We start from the raw sequence: 22,744 nt of genomic DNA, 5'->3' as shown, positions 1-22,744 counted from the left end.
AGTCATAACTCCACCGCGCAGCAATCACCAGCGCCATCTACAGGAAGGGTAGAACCCTTACCGTGTTCTCTCTACATTAAATCCTACAGAACGTCAGAAAGAACAGTTAAATAACCCATAAGTGTGTGTTAGCTGAGTAAGTGTGTGTGTGTGATTGTGCGTATAGAACAGTACAAAGTACAAACTTATAATCACATAGAAGCTTTAATGGTTTAAAGAATCTTTATAAGAACCTTTAAACCGTCATCTATGTTCTAGATGATTAGAAAAGCTAGAAATAGTGTTTAATGCAGGGGAGAAGTCGACAAATTTCCACACTCTGGCTGTAAAATTTATTTGAATGAACTTTAAGAAAAGACAAATCCGTCATGTTTAGACATCTCCTCGCTTTTTACTACACTCCATCCACCTGTCAGCAAGTCACGAATGCACCGCCGTCTTCAGTTCTTCATCAGAAGTGAATCCTCGGCCTCGTGCAGCTGCGCTCAGGTTTAGCGTCTCTGCACATTCTGAGAGATCGCCTTCTTTAGAGTTCTGTTGTGACGCAAACAGGTGAAAGTCTGATGGAGCGAGATCATGGCGTTTCTCACCAGTCATGGAGGTGGACGGGCGTCCTGTTCCTAACACTCGAGCGACCTTCCTTGAGCTTCTCTATCCATCCATACACACGTCTTTGTGATGAAACACTTCCTCCCTACTGCGCACAAAGTCTCTGAATACCAGCGCCGGGGGCACACTCACGCTCAGACCACAAAATCTAATCACTGCACGCTGCTCGTCCCCCATGCAAATCACGTGGGGCGTGGCGCCCGTTACAGCTCGCACCGCAGTTACAGATGAACTGATGTAACACGTGCACACGGCGGTGAGACAGGAGCCTCGGACAGACAGCGCTGAGACGACAGAGCGGCCAACAGGAGCAATGAGATAGTACTGCAACATAAACAAGATGTAACTGATGTGAGAAATAATACCTCAATAAAATCAGTAGATAAATCACAATATTAAAGTATTTATTTCAGACGATTATTCGGTTATCCGGGACATGGTTCAGTAACTGCAGCCATAAACACCTGCAACAACTGTGCTATAGGGTGTGTGTGTGTGTGTGTGTGTGTGTGTGTGTGTGTGTGTGTCTCATGCAGCTGCTGCTCCCCTGCCTAATCGAGGGTAAATTGCAGAGAGTGTAATTGTTGGAGAGAGATCAGACTGAACGCCAAACTCGGACGGTTTCAGCCCTGTAATCTCTTCTGGATAAAATCACCCCTTTTACATTTTTACTAAAAGTGGAACGAGTCTAAAAATACTTTTAGCAGCTTGAACCTGGTGTGTTGGGGTCAGGGCATGCCCTTTATGGGTGGAGGTTTATAGTCAGAGCGGTTCTCCGTGTGTTTATGGTAGAGCGTCACTGTGTTTAGTGTTTGCGCTCCGAGTCCTCCCCGTTGTATGATCACATCACCTCGCGTTATCACTGTGTCCTAGCTGTGACTCCGTTCGTGTGGAATTTAATCGCACACTCGTATTAAAAAATGTATAGCGCCACCTGTTGAATTCGGAGATGAACTAATGATTTTTTTTAAAGTTGATATTTAATGATTTAAGTGCGCTTTCTATTTAAATTTTCAAGTAGTGTACTTTCTCTTCCCGCGGCCCGACTGCGATGACCCAAAGCCTGTATGTTACCCCAGACTCGTCCAGACACACCTGTGAAAACCACATTAACATTCCTTCAGTAGTGTTTACGTGATGCGTGCACAAACAGACAGACAAACAGACAAGCGTTCCAGAAACCATGACTTATTACTCATCTCACATCCCCCAAATAATTTTTTCACAAATATGTATGGACACGCCCACTTTACAGTTTTATTATATTGTAATAGATTCATTTCTTTTGTATATTATATTTTATCTGGGATTTCAGTCTTTACATGTCAGTCTGTGTTTAGTGTTTAGTCTTAAATTATTTTGAGGTGTTTAACTGTACGGTCAGTCAGTCAGTGATGTTCTGGTGAGATTCTTGCTGATGTTCTTGCTGGTGTTCAGGTCTTGGTCTGGTGTTTAAGCTTCTACAAGCTCTCCTGAGTTCTCCCGCGTTAATCATCTGTTCACTTAATCTGATTCTGTGTGTAATTATGTATTTGATGTGTAAAGCCCTGGCATTGCAGTGTTTAATAGTATTAGGAGGTTGGTGGATACAGTCGTTAAGTGTTGAGAATGAACCTGATCTTGGTGTTGGATTTTAATCTAACCTGAGACGGTTTCTATCTTCTGGTTGTTTTGGCCATTTCATGGTGTTTAGGCTTGTAGTGTTGGTCTGGCTTGTAGTTGAGGCTTTTTCCGATCTTAGACGTTATTTATTTCTATTTTCTTTCTACATTTATATTTCTAACCATGAGGGAGTCACCTGTGTCTGGACCTTGAACACTCTACTCCTGATGCACCATGTGAGCTCACAGCCATTTCTTGGACAGTCGTTGTAAACACTGCTTGGGTGTTTGTTCTTTAGACTTTTGCTTGAATCTCCAGTTTGGTCTTCCTTCCACTGAAAATAGTGACGGCTGTGGCTGCTGTCTTCAGTGATATGTGCAAGCACAAGATGTGTGAAATCCAACCTGAGTCTTCTTATTCATGTTGCATGGACACTAATCAGATATTTATCTAAGACAACAGATGAAGGTTATAGTACAGCGGTGCCTCGGCATACGAGTTCTTAAGGCGTAATGTCATATAGTGAAACACTTTGTCCTATAGGAAATAATGTAAATGCAGATAATCCGTTCCAGACACCCAATAATATTACGAATATTGCCAATTTCCAACACTATACTCATATTTTTGCATATTAAAACAATCAAAACATTTAGAAAAGGCACGTAAATGACGTTGGGATTAAACCTCACTTAAACTTAAAGCTCGGGGCATTTTAGCTATTATTTTCTTTGCTGTTGTTTTAATTAACCTATTTATGGCTCAGGATTGTGCAGTACAGAGTGATTTGATGATACATCGTTTGATTATCGTTTGACCGGCTCCAGAACGTACGTGCGACTCGTTTGGCTCAGTTCGGTCGCCCGTATGAACATGCCGAGCCAGATTTTTTCTTAAGGCGAATTTTTTTTACGCGGGCCGTCCATATGCCGAGGGTCCACTTAAATTTTCTTAGCAAGCCACAGCAGTGTCCTGATGGTTTATGGTACAGCTTTGAAACACTGTCAGATATCATGATGTGGTACTTTGGTCATATCGCTCACCCCATCATCATGGCCACAGTCACACTGATGAGAGAAAGACGGAGGTGCTAAACGCAGCGGTTGTAAAATGTATCACTAAGCATCATAGTCCAATCAAGGGTCCTAGAGAAAAATGATGTTCAAACATATTACTGTTTCCCATTTCATGGAGGCTCTGTGGGGAATATTGGCAGCATGAAGACAGCAAACCGGTGTGTGTGTGTGTGTGTGTGTGTGTGCGTGTGTGTGTGTGTGGGGATTAGATTCTGATGGTGGGGAATGGTTGAGAAAAGAGAATCCTGAGTAGCAGATCCAGTAATGAGCACTCCCCTGTAGACATTTTCATTAGGGACTGGAGCCGGGAAACACGCAGCCTGATGGCACATCTGAATGAGCGCAAATTCAACGTCAAAATAGATTTGCTAAATTGGATTTGTGTGGAGTGAAGCTGGCAGTGGCGGGAACGCAGGAGCACGAAGGTACGAGGAGGCCTCTTACCTCAGACATACGCACAGGAGGTATTAGCTTAACATGAAGAACTAGCCTGATGTTCTGGAGAACACGCAGATGGTATCTCATGTAGCAGTCAGAGAAGAACCATTCAGAGGTCCATGCGTAAGGTTCTAGCTGGTGTTTGTAAGCTGGCTGCTTCTCCAGCATTAAGAGCTTCCTCTGTGACTTTCCAATGGGAAACCTTTAGGATATGAACATATAATTAATTTTTTGATTAGTACCAGAGGCTTAAACATGTCTAACACAGACAAGAGGAACGTGTCTGAGAAGGTGTCAATTAGGGTTTGAAGTTTCACCTCAGTCTGAGGAGATAATGACATTTATGGATCTGCACAAGTTTGGGACCAAAATTCTGGTTCCAGAAGTTCAGGATTAGGTACTGATGGGTGTAAGACTGGTTTGTAATTGTCACGTATAAATATGGTGCTGCTAGAGTTTAGATTAGTGCCGATTGGGTTTGGGATTTAGTACTGGTTGGAATTTATATGGAGTTGGGGAACTAATGTGGACTTAGTTTGGGTTGCTGGTTGGAGTTTAGGTCGGTGTGCTAGTTCGTCTGGGATTAGCAGATTGTGTTGGATTGTGAATGGACATACTGGTTGGGGTTGGAGGACCAGTTGGAGGACTGGCTAGGGTTTGGGTTTGGATTAGGGTTCTGATCAGGTTTGGTGTTTGTGGGCGGGGTTGTCTCGGGATCTCTTTAGGATAGAGAGCCGGACTGATTTAGGTTTCTGATTGATTTTGGTTGGTTAGGGGTGTGAATCTACACAGGTTTGAATTTGCACCTGAGGAACGACACCATCTCTCACCACATCATACTGTACTTCTACCACCTGACTATGGATAAAGATGCACTAAAGGGCTTGCTGAAGACTCCAACACCTTGAATACTGACTGAGCACTAACAGTGGTAGCGTGTACTCTGGTTAGCTGCCCTACATTGAGGGGTTAATTAGCGTTTCCTCTGTGGGGCACTCTGGGATTGTGTTCCTCATCTGGGAATTTTCAGGTCCTGAACGTTTTGGGGATTTTCTGATTAATTCCAGTCTGTAACAGAGGCTGAAATTTCTCTAAAGTGTCATAACACAAAGGTGGAAGAAATGATTGTGTATCAGTTTAAACGCTCTGACTTTCTAATTTGTAAAATCGTCTTAACACTCCGATACCGTTGGGAAACTCAGACCTAATTAGATTTTGTTCTTTAACACACTTCACATTCAATATAAGAGTAAAGAGAGCAGGGCGATGAGAGGTCTGGAGACGCTGCAAAGGCAGCGTGGAAAATAATACGGGCTGGCGTACGTCTTATTGGAGAAGGATAAACCGTTAGAGCACGACCATCACACATTTGTGTACACGACGAACACCATCATCTTCATCCTCCTCAGAGACCTAGCCGCATTTAAAGAATCTACTTAGCCGTCGCTTTCACTCGTGTTTAATCGATTCCTCCCGTTTGACTGATGGGATGTCAGATACACGTGCAAGTACTTGATTTTAGTTTTATCTAATGCGTGGGTCTGACTAGCGCCGCCACGGAGACGATCGATGATCATGGTTCTGAGTTAGAAGATCGCACGCACTCCGAGTTCTCGGGTGCAGATTCCAGCGTCACTATTTGAAGCTAATGTTAGGCCTAGCGCTCGGATGAGATCGGTGACGCGATGTGTTAAAGCGTCCGCGGGACTTTATGGCATGTGATCAGCTGCGTGCTGGACGTGGCACGTAGTACGCGACGTGAGCGCACCTGATCTCCAAATATCACTTTCTCACACGGATAAACGTGAGAGCTGTCTGTCGAGCGACTCGGTGGAGAGCAGCTGAGCGTTGTGCTCGTGTCTGGGCAGAACAGGAACACAGAGAGAGAGATGAGAGCACGCTGTGGAGGAGGGAGCGATGTGGAGATGTGGGCACTGAGGATTGTCTGTTCTGCAAAGAGAACTGGAGGTGGCTGTTTTATGTGGAATTATGTCATAGTTCTTTTTATTTAAGCTTCTCTAAAATGACAAAGAATGCAGTTAAGAAACAGACGCTGCATGATTGTGATCAGGTTTGAAACAGATCATCTGGATGATCAACTGGATTCAGGAATCTGCTGCACATGAGGGCAGAGAAGTTTTAATCTGTTCCTTAACGTGTTCTTGAGGTCACACTCTGAGATCCATCACAGGGCACAGGCACACAAACAGAACGGGCAATTTGGGAACGCCAGTTAGCCTAAACTGCATGTCTTTGGTCTGTGGGAGGAAACAGGAGAACCTGAAGGGAACCCACCAAACATGCAAACTCCACACACACACACACACACAAACACACACACACACGCACACTGGAGCGGTAATCGAACCTGGACCCTGGAGGTGCAAGGCCACAGTGCTAACACTATGCCTGAAAATATTGGCACCTTTGTGACAGATTGCATGAGAAACCTGAGACATGGAATGATTATAAATGGATCGTTTATCTATCAGAATTACTCCACACCTCCACTCACACACATGGGGGAAGCTAATCCCGTCTGAATAGTGCTCTGTCTGTCTTCAGTAATAATCTTTCTTCAGGTTTCAGATCAGATCCTTATTACGTTTTTATGTAGAACCCGACACATTAGCTTTGTCTTTCACAAACATGTGATGGTGCGACCCACAAACATCCAAGGAAGATCTGAGGAACCTTTGAGAAACCTTTATTATCAGAAGGTCCAGTGATGCACATGTCATGAAACTGATGCAAATGTGCACATGTTGGATTTTACATAGGTGTGTGTCATGGATTTTTATTATTATTAATCCATTCATTTATTTATTTTTTTGCAGATGCTTAAGATCTTCTAAAATGAAGCTTTATTCTGTTTCCAATTAAAAGAAATGGTTTTTGGCAGGTTGTACTGTGCTCGGGGTTTGGCAGGGGGTTAGATTTTGACAGGGACTTTGTTAAATACTTGTATTGATCTTTGCAGCTTTCTCATCAGACAAGAGAGTCGCTACTTCTTGGAAATCTGTTCCGAGTTTCTTGTCTCTTTTCTTCATTACGCCTTTTGCTTCGGTAATAAATGCAGTGTTCTCTCGCCGACGAACGGAACGTCGCATCTATTTTCTAACCATAAGATCTCACAATATTTATAGAGAGCCCTAAAAGCTTGCGAGAGTGCAGCAAGATACACGACATCCGCTGGCTGCCAAGTCCATCGTCTCGGAGGCATCGGGGAAACAAAGGACGGAGGTAGAACACGGCTCGCGCTGCTCCTGCCTCGGCTGCTGTTTGTGTGCGATTGTTCTGGCTCAGGCCGCGGTCTTGGTTTACTGATTGCATTAGCACCTGTGCTGCATGCTAACAGAGGCTCCTGCAGATAGCGGAGTGAGTGGGTGAGGGGGAGGGGAATGGGGGGGGGGGGGTGAGGAGAGACGAGCAGGGAGGAGGGAGAGAGAGAGAGAGAGAGAGAGGGAGGGAGGGAGATGACGTTGGATACACACTCGGTTGTCATGTGAGCAGGTAGCCATGTGGAAATGGCTCTCGTGCTTCAGATCGCTCGCTAAGCCGCATTCAGACCTTTAAAGAAGGATTCATTATCTGCTCTTAGAACAGAAGGGTTCCTCAAGGGTTCTTTGGATGGTTCAGGGTACTCGCTTACTAGAGTGGTTCTCGTGTTAAGCAGAAGATTCTCTTGTCGCTTTAAACAGGAGATTTTAGTGTCAGATGTTTCGAGGGGCTCGTCTCCACGTGAGAATGTAACGCGTACAATGTGTTACTATTAGTGATCGTTAGTACTTTAGTCAGTTAGTTAGTACTTATTATTTTTATATATATTTTTTTTATATATTTAGTTCGACACCAATATTAGCATTGCTAGTAAGTGACATAATTTTCGTGTCACATTTTAATATAAAAAACCCCTTTAAAATAGAATATGCTGGGCTTCACACCTGGTTCTTCTTGCTCTCTGCTGCTTTCTGCTCTCTCTGTCTCTCTCTCTCTGTCTCTCTCTGTCTCTCTTCATCCTGCTCTCTCTGTCTTGCTCTGTCTGTCTCTGTCTCTCTCCCTGTCTCTCTCTCTGTCTCTCTCCATCCTGCTCTTTCTGTCTCTGTCTCTCTCCATCCTGCTCTCTTTGTCCCTGTCTCTCTTCCTGTCTCTCTCTGTCCTGCTCTCTCTGTCTCTCTCCGTCCTGCTCTCTCTGTCTCCCTGTCTCTCTCTGTTCTGTAAACCAAAAGTTAACAACCAATTAGAGAGTTTATAATTAATAAAAGGTCCTCACATGGTTGGTCCGTTTCGATTCATCACATTTTTCTAGCTGGATGTTTGGTTGCTGTGGGTGGACCTGACCCGATCCTGGGCGTTATCTCTCTTTTGTAATTTCATCAACATAAAAAAAAAAACTTAAACGAGTCCATGTTTGTTCCAGTCGTTCAGTTCACTGTCCATAATCTACTGTAAATATCAGAATAAGAAACTTGCTGATTGACATTAATGAGATGTTAGTGTTACAGGTGGCTTTTATTAAGATGTGTGTGTCAAGACAAAAGGATGTGACAGTGTTAGACGTGCTAACGCTATCAACAACATAACAAAAGATAAGGTACGAACACACCAACTAGAGGCCTAAGGTTAAAGTACAGCAACACTGTAAAAGCAGATTAACATTAAATCATGCAACTACATCAGCGTCAGCTTTTCGTTTTGTTTCGTTTTCATTTCCGTGTGTTTTTAATCCGACTGTAACAAAGTTAAACTCTCGTGCAGTTTCTGTCTCCTGTACATCAGACACCTGAACCAGAGCGAGAGGAAAAACTCTCAACGGCTCGACCCTGCACCGCTCCACTGCTACTTCCTCTCCATTACATCACTGTACTTCCGTACAGACTATTGACTTTATTAAACCCTGGTGCCACCTAGTGTATCGGAGTGTAAACCTGTAGCTGAACCTGTACCTGTCGGTCGCGTCTCTGCGCGGTTTGATCTGTAACTGTTGTGCACGAAACATGATTTTAGACAACGCACTGTTGTCATTATCATTGTTTTAGGGGTGCTAGGATTAAATTTAGCGCCACCTAAGGGTTTAAAATCACCTCTGGGTTTAATTTTACCCTTAAGGATGACCAGAGATCTTGTTATGGTTCTAGACGGAACCCTATTTAATTATCTGATTTGTCCCTCTTTGTCGCTCCTGAGGTACAGCCCTACCTCCTACAGCCGAACTACAGAAATCATACAGACAGAAATCATACAACAGAAATACGCGTCACACAGACCTTATTTTTTTTGCATTGAGGAATTTGAAAATCTGTTCTTTATTGTTTAATAAAAAATAACCTTGTTGAGAATATTTTTATAAAAATTTTCAGCATAAAATAATAATAATAATAATAATAATAATAATAGTAAATCAATAAAAATATATCACAAATCCATTTACCTCACACTGATGTTGAGAAAATGTTTTTTTTGTTGTTGTTGTTGTTTTGTTCTAATCAGCGTAGCTCATAATTATAATAAGATGATAATATTATAATACAACTCCCAGATACAAGTGAACATTAATATCAAGAAAGCGGCTTTTCACAGATATGTACATGAATGAGGTGATGATGAAGTGGGCGGAGCTTAAAGCCTTCTTTAAAGTTTTAAATCTTTTTTTAAAGAATTCATTAAGGAAAGTAACTTAAACATGTCTTGATATATATTAAACAAAGTATTTAACATATATATTTATATTCTATATACAGTTTATATATATATATATATATATATATATATACAGTTTATATATATATATATATATATATATATATATATATGTGTGTGTGTGTGTGTGTGTGTGTGTTTGATGAAAATCTTTTTCTTTGTAGTTAATATTTTGAGGCTTTCCTCCACATCAGGTTTCTGAATATAAGCATTTAAATTTTTACGCATTACATGTCCACAATGTGTGTGTGTGTGTGTGTGTGTGTGTGTTTATGACACACGATGACATTAATATCATGAATCGAACTTTAAAGAGATTTGTTTTCCGACATGGAGTGATTATGAAGTGGGCGGAGCCTAAAGCCTAGTTTTGGACAGTTTTCATCTGCCGCTGTACGAGAAAATAAAACTAGTGAAATAAACAGATTACAGTTGAGTTTTTTTCTGGCTAAAGATAAATAGAGAGACGTGTTCAGAAGGATCTGTGTTAAATCCCGGGGCTTTCACTGCACTGAAGGGTGTGAACTCGGATCTCAGGAGTGTAAATGACGGCTCGAGGCGACTCCTTCATGTGTGAGCTGATTATATTGTAGTATTGATTTATTGGCCGGTGTTTAATTCCAAACAAATCCTCAAACACTGCCTCCGAGCTCACTCCATATATAAATCTATTCATCGATGCTGTTCTCAAAACATCATTTCAGGGTTGATGCGTTCAATTACTGTCGAGATAAAAATGGAGATGGAGGAGATGTGATGGTCTGGATGTTCTGCGTGTGTAACAGAAGGAACGCTGGCGTCTGGGCTCGGGACGGGTTCCGCGCACTCCGCGGTAGAGACGACACGATGCTGCTGCTCCTTTCATTAACCATCCGATAGCAGAAAAGTACAGACGTGACGCGATGAGTGAAATAAAAAGCAGAGATGTGTGAGAGGAGGTCCGGCTCAGGGTCAGAAGAGTCAGTACTCTCTCTATTGATTGATTGATTGATTGATTGATTGTAAATTACTAAATTTTAGGATTAAAACAAAACTATTAGCAGGTCTCCATGTGAGGTTAAGAAATCCTGGCTCCTGCATCATGATTGGTTAAAGGAATTCATTGACGATTGGTGGTTGTAACATAAGTGTTTTTATTCCAGTTAAATGATAAACAAGAATGATTGCAACGCTTGTGTCGCCTTCTGCGTTATGATTGGTTAGAGGAATTCAATCTATGATGGGTTCGACATCCATGTGTGCGATGCAAACCGCTGTGTGTTTAAGTGCAATTTAAAAGCCTTGTGCGTACAGTATAAAGTCACTCTGAGATTTTGAAGGATCTTGCAGTATTTGAGTATCAGCTGAAGCACACGCTGTATCTCTCCGATTTCATTCTCTTAAAAATACTACGCTTAACCTGCACCAGAAAGAAAAACACTACTGAAAACCCGACTTGGACAAAACTGTGGATGAAACACTCTGTGGTGTACGCCCGCTGTGTCCACTGTGTCCCGCTGTGTCCAGCTGTGTCCTGCTATGTCCCGCTGTGTCCACTGTGTCCCGCTGTGTCCTGCTATGTCCCGCTGTGTCCACTGTGTCCTGCTGTGTCCACTGTGTCCCGCTGTGTCCACTGTGTCCCGCTGTGTCCTGCTATGTCCCGCTGTGTCCACTGTGTCCTGCTGTGTCCACTGTGTCCCGCTGTGTCCACTGTGTCCTGCTATGTCCCGCTGTGTCCACTGTGTCCCGCTGTGTCCACTGTGTCCCGCTGTGTTCTGCTGTGTCCACTGTGTCCTGCTGTGTCCCGCTGTGTCCACTGTGTCCCGCTGTGTCCTGCTATGTCCCGCTGTGTCCACTGTGTCCCGCTGTGTCCACTGTGTCCGCTGTGTCTTGCTGTGTCCGCTGTGTCCACTGTGTCCCACTGTGTCCCGCCTCAGTGTTCAGTTCTGTGTTTATTCAGTCCGGGTGTGTTTCAGTTCTGTGTTTGTCAGGGTTTATTTTTTTTATGTGAAGGCGTTCCTGTAGATTCATTTCGAGACGCTTTGTCTCCCCGGTCTCTGTTCGTGTCTTGCTCAGTGCTAATGCTAACAGGGCTAGCTTTCTGTTTGTGTCTAAATAAAACCTCGGCTGCGTGAACGTCCCGCCTACTCATCCATGGCATGAATACAGTAATGCACCATTTATAAACATAATAAAATCATAATAAACACCATCAAGCCCCAGACAGACGGACATCTCCGTTTCCATAATTATTGAATTCAATTCAATTCAATTTTATTTGTATAGCGCTTTTAGCAATTTTCATTGCCGCAAAGCAGCTTTACACAGTCAAAAGAATTATTTAAGTTTGTATGAAATGTGAATTTGTATGAATCAAAATGGTCAGTTTGTCCCTGGTGAGCAAGCCGAGGGCGACAGTGGCAAGGAAAAACTCCCTGAGATGGTAAGAGGAAGAAACCTTGAGAGGAACCAGACTCAACAGGGAACCCATCCTCATTTGGGTGAAACAAAAAGCAGTAAATGATCTGCATTTATACAGTGTGTAGGGTGGGAGGCAGTTCAGCTATAATAGCTGATGTTAATTGATGTTAATATGGAGTCCAGGTAGTTATTGAAGACCCAGGTAGACTTGTAAGAAGTTCCAGTCATGAACTATCGAACTGTCAAGTCCCCAGAGAAACAGTTGCCAACACCAGTCAAGGCCAGAACCATTTTCTAGGTAGAGAGAATCATTCCCAGACACCAGACGCATCCCAGAGAGACACACGGGGCATCCATGTGACGAGATCTTCAGCCAGAAGCGGGGCACCAGGATGGGTCAGACAGGTCCGGAGGGCAGAGGGAGTCTGGATCACTGGCAGCTCAGGAACGACATGTGTAGCTCGACAGAGAGAGAGAGAAAGAGTGAAAGGGGGGGACAGGAGGAGAGAGGAAAAAGAAAGAGGGGGGGAAAGAGAAGAAGAGGAGAGATGGCAGTTAGGTATGGTCACAGTCACACAATGTATAATGTGAATGTATATTAACTGTAGAGTGCAAGCAGAGACTCCGGCAGGACTAACTATGACATCATAACTAAAAGGGAGGAGCCAGAAGGAAACACAAACATGAGGGGGAACTGAGATGTAAAGCAAACAATCACCTCACCGTCAGCAAACCTGAGTGATCAATGAGAGTGAGGAAGACAGCATCTAAACATACCAGTTCACCATAATACTCTACGTCCATGAGTCCCCCAGATCTGCTCCTTTACCTAAGGCTAATCTATTTATAAAAATGCTTGGCTAAATAAATAGGTTTTTAGTCTGGACTTAAACACTGAGACTGTGTCTGAGTCCCGAACACTATTTGGAAGACTATTCCATAACTTTGGGGCTTTGTAAGGAAAAGCTCCGCCCCCAGCTGTATTTTTCATAATACGCGGTACTGACAAGCAGCCTGCATCCTTTGATCGAAGTAGGCGTGGCGGATCGTAAGACACTAGCAGTTCGCTCAGGTACTGCGGCGCGAGACCATTTAATGCTTTATATGTCAAGAGTAGTATTTTAAAATCAATGCGAAATTTCACAGGGAGCCAATGGAGTGAAGATAAGATAGGGGTGATGTGCTCATATCTTCTGGTTCTAGTGAGGACTCTCGCTGCTGCATTCTGGACTAGCTGAAGCTTATTTATGCATCTAGCTGAACAACCAGACAGTAAGGCATTACAATAGTCTAGGGATGCACCGAAATGAAATTTCTGGGCCGAAAACGAAACCGAAATTTTTGGATGCACTTGGCCGAAAACCGATACCGAAACCGAAAATGGCTTCATTAAAAAAACATGTTTAAAATATTTTATTTTTTGTTTGTATTAAAAAAACTACAAATTAATTAAAATTATTGCAACTTTGCTGTCCTCATCTGAAACTTTGAAGTGCTTACAAACCGCCGACATACTCCGTGTTTGATGCGTAATGACAGCGCGAACGAGACGGGAGGATGGGAGAGGCGTCGCGACAATTTCGGCTTTTATTTTCGGCGCTTTCTTACGTTTCGGCCGAAACCGATAATGCTATTTCGGCCGAAAATTTTCGGCGGCCGAAATTTCGGTGCATCCCTACAATAGTCCAACCTAGAGGTGATAAAAGCATGAACTTATTGCAGAATGTCCTGATGTCCAGGAGCTACAGTATCAGATCAGACTTTTTTTCAGTATCAGATCTGTGGCGTCTTCATTCTGTGTGTGTGTGTGTGTGTGTGTGTGTGTGTGTGTAGTTTTAATTCATTAAGGAATGAAACCTCAAATCCAGCGCTCTTCACATCGACATATTAAATCGATACGTCCTTTGTTCCGTTTTTTGTTCCTGGTACTTTTGCTGTTTTGAGATCAGTGTTGTGTCTTTGTCTCTCTGTTTCTCGGCCAAACACATCTTTCTGCCTGCATAAAAAAAAACAGAGAGCAATTTGCTGAAGATTCTGCTTTTAATGGATGGCGCTTGGCTCGTCCTCGTTCGCCGCAGATGACTTCAGCAGCCAAAAAGAAAAATGTCCCTGAAATAAAACCTCAGTCAGATGAGTGCAGGGGGCGGAGCTTCGCTTAGCGTCTGATCGTCTCTGAGGTTCATCATGTGTTCCAGCGCGTGCTGGGGAATTTCAGCGAGTGAGAATCACACCTCTCATGCAATGAAGCTCGTTAATGTCACATGACAGTCAGAGAACTCCGAAGGTGTGGAATGATGTGCTGGTGTGTGTGTGTGAGTGTGTGTGTGTGTGTGTGTGTGTGTGTGTGTGTATCCTCCAGATGTTTTGACTTATTACTGCTTTTAAAAAATGACCTCTAAATGGCCTTGGGATTGCTGACGTCCCTGTCTGTGTACGGTATACAATCAAAAAAAATCGAGCATTTAAATGTTGTTGGAGTTCGGATGTTTGTTTGACTCTGAGTGAAGAAGCTCTGCAGAGAGAACAGATTGTTCCTGAAGCTTCTCTTTACTGTTTTTATAAAAATAAAATTGGGTTTCGTCATTTTCAATATGGAATCGACAGCAGTAATTAACATTCCGGGAAATTCCTTCTAATTAGTAACATAAACATGTGAGAACTAACGATGAGGATAAGGAGCACAGGTCGTCCATAACCTGAGATTCCTGAGAAAAGGTTTATAAAACAGAGCGGTGTGTCCTCAGGCCAACATCAAGTGTTTTTACACGGATTTTCCTTTTTATTCTATTTAATTTGCTGTTTTTTAACATATTAAAATGTATATTTATATATAGGTGTGATAAAAAAATTTCACTGTTTTAATTATTATTTTTTTTCCTTGTTTGTGATTTATGAATTAAAATAATTCCAGTTTATACTTGTTTATTACATTGCTTTATGACCAGACACTGCTAACCTCATTGTGTGTTTGATGATATCTGAACCTGGACTTTTTCTCCTCAACCTGGGAACCTAGATTTCTGTTCTGTAGCTAGCTAGCGTATCTATCCTGACTAGCAGAAGCTTTTACTAAAGTTCCCTGCCTTAACATTCACTGGATTTTTCTATTTAACCGTAATAATGCAGTAATATTCATATTTGTTGTAGGAGAAGAGCGTTTTGTTGGGTTAACACCTGACTTTGACCTCACTGGTCGACAGCTTACTGGCTAGTCCGCATTCCGAGCTAGCTAATTAGCCTAAGTGTCTGTTGGCTTGCCAGATCCTGATATCAGAGTATCAGGAGATACCTAGAGAAGACCTACAGTGAATAAAAAAATCAATAATTTACAAGGCGCTGGAGCAGGACATGCTGGAGCTCTCGAAGCCTCGTCATGTTAAAGCTAATCGTTATCCCGCGTCCGCTAGTGAGAGGAGCGACACGCGGAGCAACATCCTCAAACACATCCAGTCCAACCAGACCAATCATGAAAAGTCACTAAATCCTTTAGCTTTCATGTGCAAAACTTACATTTACTAATGCAAGCTTGTTTTTTAAACATTTGCTTTAATTTAGATTCATTTTATTTGGTGCATTTTAAACATCACAGATACAAACTCTACTGTTAAAAGTGTTATTCCTGTTTCTGCGTGTTTTAACCTTTCCACATTTTATTAACTAAAAATCAATGTTCACGTTTTGGCCCAGAATCTTACAATAAGAGCAGTCCTGAACTAAAACCCTTCACAGACATTTAAATCTGACTCGCCTTCTCCAGAAACAGCCATGGTTGTTTAATTCGGTACAGTTTTGTTTGTACGAGTTTCTAACCCGCTTGTTTGTGTGTCAGGTGAGTGCGGATGGCAGCAGGCTGAGCCATGCTTGGTCGCGCTCTTCGCTGTCGCCCAGCGGCCCCACGGTCCCTCAGATAGCCATGAACAGCTGCAAGTACAATGGCGGCGTGGTGAGACCGCTGGGCAGCAGGAACCTGGCCGATCTGGACTCGGAGACACAGCCGCTGCAGACACTCCACACCTCCGGCCTCGAGGTCGTGGTGTCAAAGGGCAACGGCGACGAGCCTGGCAAGCCGCTGCGCGAGGATGCTGGCAACGCACCGCACAAGAGGAACAAGGACATTGGCTACAAGCTCGGCCATCGGAGGGCACTGTTTGAAAAGCGGAAGCGCCTCAGTGACTACGCCCTCATCTTTGGCATGTTTGGTATTGTCGTCATGGTGACGGAGACGGAGCTTTCATGGGGGGTTTACACAAAGGTGAGCAGCCGTGTGAAACACACACACATACACTCTCTCTTACACACACACACAAACACACACACACACCTGTTTTATGAGCATTTAAGTAAAGGTGTAAAACTTTTATCTAAGAGGAGAGGAGAGGAGAAATGCCAGGCTCTGCATGGTGAAGTGGGTTTAGCCTGAATCTGATGATGACTTTTCGGCTCTGTGTTAGGTTTGAGCAAGTTTTGAGTATTTGAGATTGAGGTTTGAGAAGGGTTTGGCAAAACATGAGCGAGGCGTGTGTGAGGTTTAAACAAGGCTTGGTTTTGAGCAAGGTTTGGACGAGGGTCGAGTAAGGCAAGAGCGAGGTTTGACTGAGGGCTGAGTAAGGCTTGAGCGAGGTTTGAGTGAGGTTTGAGCAATGATTGAGCAAGGATTGCTTCTAAGGTATAGTATTGATTTTGCCTTGCTCTGGATTAACAATTAACGATCTCTGGTAATCATATAATTAACTGTCCAGAACTGTTGAGGTCAACTGTTGCCATTAGGTTGACTTATAGGACATTACTATGGCAACCAGTTCCTGTAGGACTACTCACCCTTTACAGCCGAACTGTAAACTCCAGTAACTCCGTACAGGGTCGTTTTTAGGTGATTCCAAAGACATGTTATAGCATAGTGCGGACGTGTAGTGTTATCGCATAGTATGGACGTGTAGTGTTATCGTATAGTAGGGACGTGTAGTATTATTATATAGTACAGACGTGTAGTGTTGTCGTATAGTACGGACGTGTAGTGTTATCGTATAGTACAGATCAGTAGTGTTATCGTCTAGTATGGGCGTGTAGTGTTATCGTATCGTACGGACGTGTAGTGTTATCGTATCGTATCAACGTGTAATGTTATCGTATAGAACGGACATGTAGTGTTATCGTATACTACAGACATGTAGTGTTATCGTATAGTACAGATGTGTAGTGTTATCGTATACTACATACGTGTAATGTTGTCGTTTAGTACAGACGTGTAGTGTTATCGTATAGTACAGACATCTAGTGTTATCGTGTAGCACGGACGTGTAGTATTATCGCATAGTATGGACGTGTAGTGTTATCGTATAGTAGGGACGTGTAGTATTATCATATAGTACAGACATGTAGTGTTATCATATAGTAGGGACGTGTAGTATTATCATATAGTACAGACGTGTAGCGTTATCATATAGTACGGACGTGTAGTGTTATCGTGTAGCACGGACGTGTAGTATTATCGCATGGTATGGACGTGTAGTGTTATCGCATGGTATGGACGTGTAGTGTTATCGTATAGTAGGGACGTGTAGTATTATCATATAGTATGGACGTGTAGTGTTATCGTGTAGCACGGGGCCAGGGGTAGCTCAGTGGTTAAGGCATTGGACTACGGTTCAGAAGATCCTAGGTTCAAACCCCACAACCACCAAGTTGCCACTCTTGGGCCCTTGAGCAAGGCCCTTAACCCTCAATTGCTCAGATGTGTAATGAGATAAAAATGTAAGTCGCTCTGGATAAAAGCGTCTGCCAAATGCCTAAATGTAAATGTGTAGTATTATCGCATAGTATGGACGTGTAGTGGTATCGTATAGTAGGGACATGTAGTATTATCATATAGTACGGACGTGTAGTGTTGTCGTATAGTACCGACGTGTAGTGTTATCGTATATTATGGGCGTGTAGTGTTATCGTACGGACGTGTAGTGTTATCGTATCGTATCAACGTGTAATGTTATCGTATAGTACGGACGTGTACTGTTGTTGTATAGTACAGACGTGTAGTGTTATCGTATAGTACAGACGTGTAGTGTTGTCGTATAGTATGGACGTGTAGTGTTATCGTATACTACAGACACGTAGTGTTATCGTATAGTACAGATGTGTAGTGTTATCGTATACTACATACGTGTAATGTTGTCGTTTAGTACAGACGTGTAGTGTTATCGTATAGTACAGACGTCTAGTGTTATCGTGTAGCACGGACGTGTAGTATTATCGCATAGTACATACGTGTAATGTTGTCGTTTAGAACAGACGTGTAGTGTTATTGTATAGTACAGACGTGTAGTGTTATCGTATAGTACAGATGTGTAGTGTTATCGTATAGTACAGATGTGTAGTGTTCTCGTATAGTACAGACGTGTAGTGTTGTCGTATAGTACAGACGTGTAGTGTTATTGTATAGTACAGACGTGTAGTGTTATCGTATAGTACAGATGTGTAGTGTTATCGCATAGTATGGACGTGTAGTATTATCGTATAGTACAGACGTGTAGTGTTATCGTGTAGCACGGACGTGTAGTATTACTCCATAGTATGGACGTATAGTGTTATCGTATAGTACAGACGTGTATTGTTATCGTATAGTACAGACGTGTATTGTTATCGTATAGTACAGACGTGTAGTGTTATCGTATACTACAGACGTGTAGTATTATCGCATGGTATGGAAGTGTAGTGTTATCGTATAGTAGGGACGTGTAGTATTATCATATAGTACAGACGTGTACTGTTATCATATAGTATGGACGTGTAGTGTTATCGTGTAGCACGGACGTGTAGTATTATCGCATAGTATGGTCGTGTAGTGTTATCGTATAGTAGGGACGTGTAGTATTATCATATAGTACAGACGTGTAGTGTTATCATATAGTAGGGACATGTAGTATTATCATATAGTACGGACGTGTAGTGTTGTCGTATAGTACCGACGTGTAGTGTTATCGTATAGTACAGATCAGTAGTGTTATCGTATAGTATGGGCGTGTAGTGTTATCGTATCGTACGGACGTGTAGTGTTATCGTATCGTCTCAACGTGTAATGTTGTCGTATAGTACAGACGTGTAGTGTTATTGTATAGTACAGACGTGTAGTGTTATCGTATAGTACAGATGTGTAGTGTTATTGTATAGTAAGGACGTGTAGTGTTATCGTATAGTACGGATGTGTAGTGTTATCGTATAGTACAGATGTGTAGTGTTATCGTATACTACATACGTGTAATGTTGTCGTTTAGTACAGACGTGTAGTGTTATCGTATAGTACGGACGTGTAGTGTTATCGTATAATACGGACGTGTATTGTTATCGTATAGTACGGACGTGTAGTGTTATCGTATAGTACGGACGTGTAGTGTTATCGTATAGTACAGACGTGAAGTGTTGTCGTATAGTATGGACGTGTAGTGTTATCGTATACTACAGACATGTAGTGTTATCGTATAGTACAGATGTGTAGTGTTATCGTATACTACATACGTGTAATGTTGTCGTTTAGTACAGACGTGTAGTGTTATCGTATAGTACGGACGTGTAGTGTTATCGTATAATACGGACGTGTATTGTTATCGTATAGTACGGACGTGTAGTGTTATCGTATAGTACGGACGTGTAGTGTTATCGTATACCACAGACGTGTAGTGTTGTCGTATAGTACAGACGTGTAGTGTTGTCGTATACCACAGACGTGTAGTGTTGTCGTATACCACAGACGTGTAGTGTTGTCGTATAGTACAGACGTGTAGTGTTGTCGTATAGTACAGACGTGTAGTGTTGTCGTATACCACAGACGTGTAGTGTTATCGTATAGTACAGACGTGTAGTGTTATCGTATACCACAGACGTGTAGTGTTATCGTATACCACAGACGTGTAGTGTTATCGTATAGTACAGACGTGTAGTGTTGTCGTATAGTACAGACGTGTAGTGTTATCGTATAGTACAGACGTGTAGTGTTGTCGTATACCACAGACGTGTAGTGTTATCGTATAGTACAGACATGTAGTGTTATCGTATAGTACAGACGTGAAGTGTTGTCGTATAGTATGGACGTGTAGTGTTATCGTATACAACAGACATGTAGTGTTATCGTATAGTACAGATGTGTAGTGTTATCGTATACTACATACGTGTAATGTTGTCGTTTAGTACAGACGTGTAGTGTTATCGTATAGTACGGACATGTAGTGTTATCGTATAATACGGACGTGTATTGTTATCGTATAGTACGGACGTGTAGTGTTATCGTATAGTACGGACGTGTAGTGTTATCGTATACCACAGACGTGTAGTGTTGTCGTATAGTACAGACGTGTAGTGTTATCGTATAGTACAGACGTGTAGTGTTGTCGTATACCACAGACGTGTAGTGTTGTCGTATACCACAGACGTGTAGTGTTATCGTATAGTACAGACGTGTAGTGTTGTCGTATAGTACAGACGTGTAGTGTTGTCGTATACCACAGACGTGTAGTGTTATCGTATAGTACAGACGTGTAGTGTTGTCGTATACTACAGACGTGTAGTGTTATCGTATACCACAGACGTGTAGTGTTATCGTATACTACAGACGTGTAGTGTTGTCGTATAGTACAGACGTGTAGTGTTGTCGTATAGTACAGACGTGTAGTGTTATCGTGTAGTACAAACGTGTAGTGTTGTCGTATACCACAGACGTGTAGTGTTATCGTATACCACAGACGTGTAGTGTTATCGTATAGTACAGACGTGTAGTGTTATCGTATAATACGGACGTGTATTGTTATCGTATAGTACGGACGTGTAGTGTTATCGTATAGTACAGACGTGTAGTGTTATCGTATAGTACAGACGTGTAGTGTTATCGTATACCACAGACGTGTAGTGTTGTCGTATAGTACAGACGTGTAGTGTTATCGTATAGTACAGACGTGTAGTGTTGTCGTATACCACAGACGTGTAGTGTTGTCGTATACCACAGACGTGTAGTGTTATCGTATAGTACAGACGTGTAGTGTTGTCGTATAGTACAGACGTGTAGTGTTGTCGTATACCACAGACGTGTAGTGTTATCGTATAGTACAGACGTGTAGTGTTATCGTATAGTACAGACGTGTAGTGTTATCGTATACTACAGACGTGTAGTGTTGTCGTATACTACAGACGTGTAGTGTTATCGTATAGTACAGACGTGTAGTGTTATCGTATAGTACAGACGTGTAGTGTTATCGTATAGTACAGACGTGTAGTGTTATCGTATAGTACAGACGTGTAGTGTTATCGTATAGTACAGACGTGTAGTGTTATCGTATAGTACAGACGTGTAGTGTTGTCGTATACTACAGACGTGTAGTGTTATCGTATACCACAGACGTGTAGTGGTTTTATCTTTGGTGTCGTTACTGATTTTGCATGTTGCTTTGTTCAGTGTGAGCGGCCGACCCTTTCATCAGAGTTTGGCTCTAAGTGAGATTAGTATCACCTGTCGAATGCTGCAAAAGTGAAGACTGAACTAATTTCAGTAAAATATAAAAACTGTATAAATCATGCGTGTATGTGCTCTGTGATAAACAGCAGTGGACATTTTACAGTATAATACAGTATCTTGAATTGATTAGATTCAACTTTATTGTCATTGTGTAAAGTACATACAAACCTGAAAAGAAAACAATAGAGAGTAAGCTGTGCATTGTGTCACTAATGTACTGAATATTTGTCAACTTGTCAGAAATTTGTTTAACATTTACTAAAGCATTGGCTGGAAAACTACCCTCCCAGCTTCAGCGTGATGCGATGCCGACAGCGTTCAGATAAACGTTGTCAAGGGACTCCTTTAAACCTCTGAGTAAAGCAGTAAATATAGATTACTGTTATCCAATTAATCCACTTGGGTAATATGGGATGTCTTAAATGTCTAAAAAAATCAATATGGCCAGTAAAAGCATTTCTGCTCTCTGGGATGGACAGACTTTGATGCTCTTTCACTTTACAGAAGATTCAAAGTACACCGTGACTCAATGTGAAAGGAGCGCAGGAAGACAGCGATCTCTCCATCAGCCAGGCTTGAAAAAATGATAAAAATTATTCCTGTTCAAAAGCTTCCTTTTTCGATCAATATGTAGCCTGAATCAATATTAAATCTAATGTACAAAAAACTGGCACTGTTACAGAAGGGTCGAATTATTGCACCGTTTTAGGAAAAGAAACAACTGAGGAGATAAAGCAGAAATGAGTGGAATTGTGTAAAGAACTTCCTTAAACACCTGGTGAAGTCACCAACAGTAAAAACTATCGTTTCCCTTTCCATACACACACACAGTGCATGGGGACAGGGACAGAGCGGCCTTGTGTCCGAAAGAAAACCACTTGTTAGTGAAACTCATTAGAAATAAGGATTCAGTTTGTTAGGGATCATAAAGACTGGACTTGCGATGGGAAAAGGTCATGTGACCTGATGAGTCCTGATTGAGTCCCTATTCCAGAGGGATGGGCGTGTCAGGGTGAGAAGGGAAGGACATGAAGCGATGCTCCCATCATGCATAGTGTCCACTGTACAAGCCTCTGGAGACAGTGTTATGATCTGGGGTTGATCAGTTACTCAGGTCTAGACTCAGTAAGCCAGGCCAGGGCCAGGGGTAGCTCAGTGGTTAAGGCATTGGACTACGGTTGGGAAGATCCCAGGTTTAAACCCCACAACCACCAAGTTGCCACTGTTGGGCCCTTGAGCGCGGCCCTTAACCCTCAACTGCTCAAATGTGTAATGAGATAAAAATGTAAGTCGCTCTGGATAGAAGCGTCTGACAAATGCCCAAATGTAAATGTAACATTATGGGGCAATAAAATGAAGTCAGCTGACCACCTGAATGTACCGAACCACCAGGTTCCAGGTGAAATAAAATTGTGATTGTTTG

At 42.3% G+C, this 22,744-nt stretch overlaps 1 protein-coding gene across 1 annotated transcript in view; it reads left to right on the top strand.

The window, feature by feature from the left end:
• kcnn1b (potassium intermediate/small conductance calcium-activated channel, subfamily N, member 1b) overlaps window positions 1–22,744 on the top strand; it is a 50,355-nt gene that overhangs the window by 6,000 nt on the left and 21,611 nt on the right. The window contains exon 2 of the mRNA XM_053503190.1: window positions 15,655–16,077. Within this exon, the coding sequence (XP_053359165.1) occupies window positions 15,655–16,077 (423 nt within the window). The remainder of the gene's footprint in view (window positions 1–15,654; window positions 16,078–22,744) is intronic.

This window comes from Clarias gariepinus, chromosome 9, assembly GCF_024256425.1.
Source record: "Clarias gariepinus isolate MV-2021 ecotype Netherlands chromosome 9, CGAR_prim_01v2, whole genome shotgun sequence".
Taxonomy (NCBI): domain Eukaryota; kingdom Metazoa; phylum Chordata; class Actinopteri; order Siluriformes; family Clariidae; genus Clarias; species Clarias gariepinus.
The sequence above is the reverse complement of the archived record's forward strand: the minus strand, read 5'-3'. Positions and strand labels throughout refer to the sequence as shown.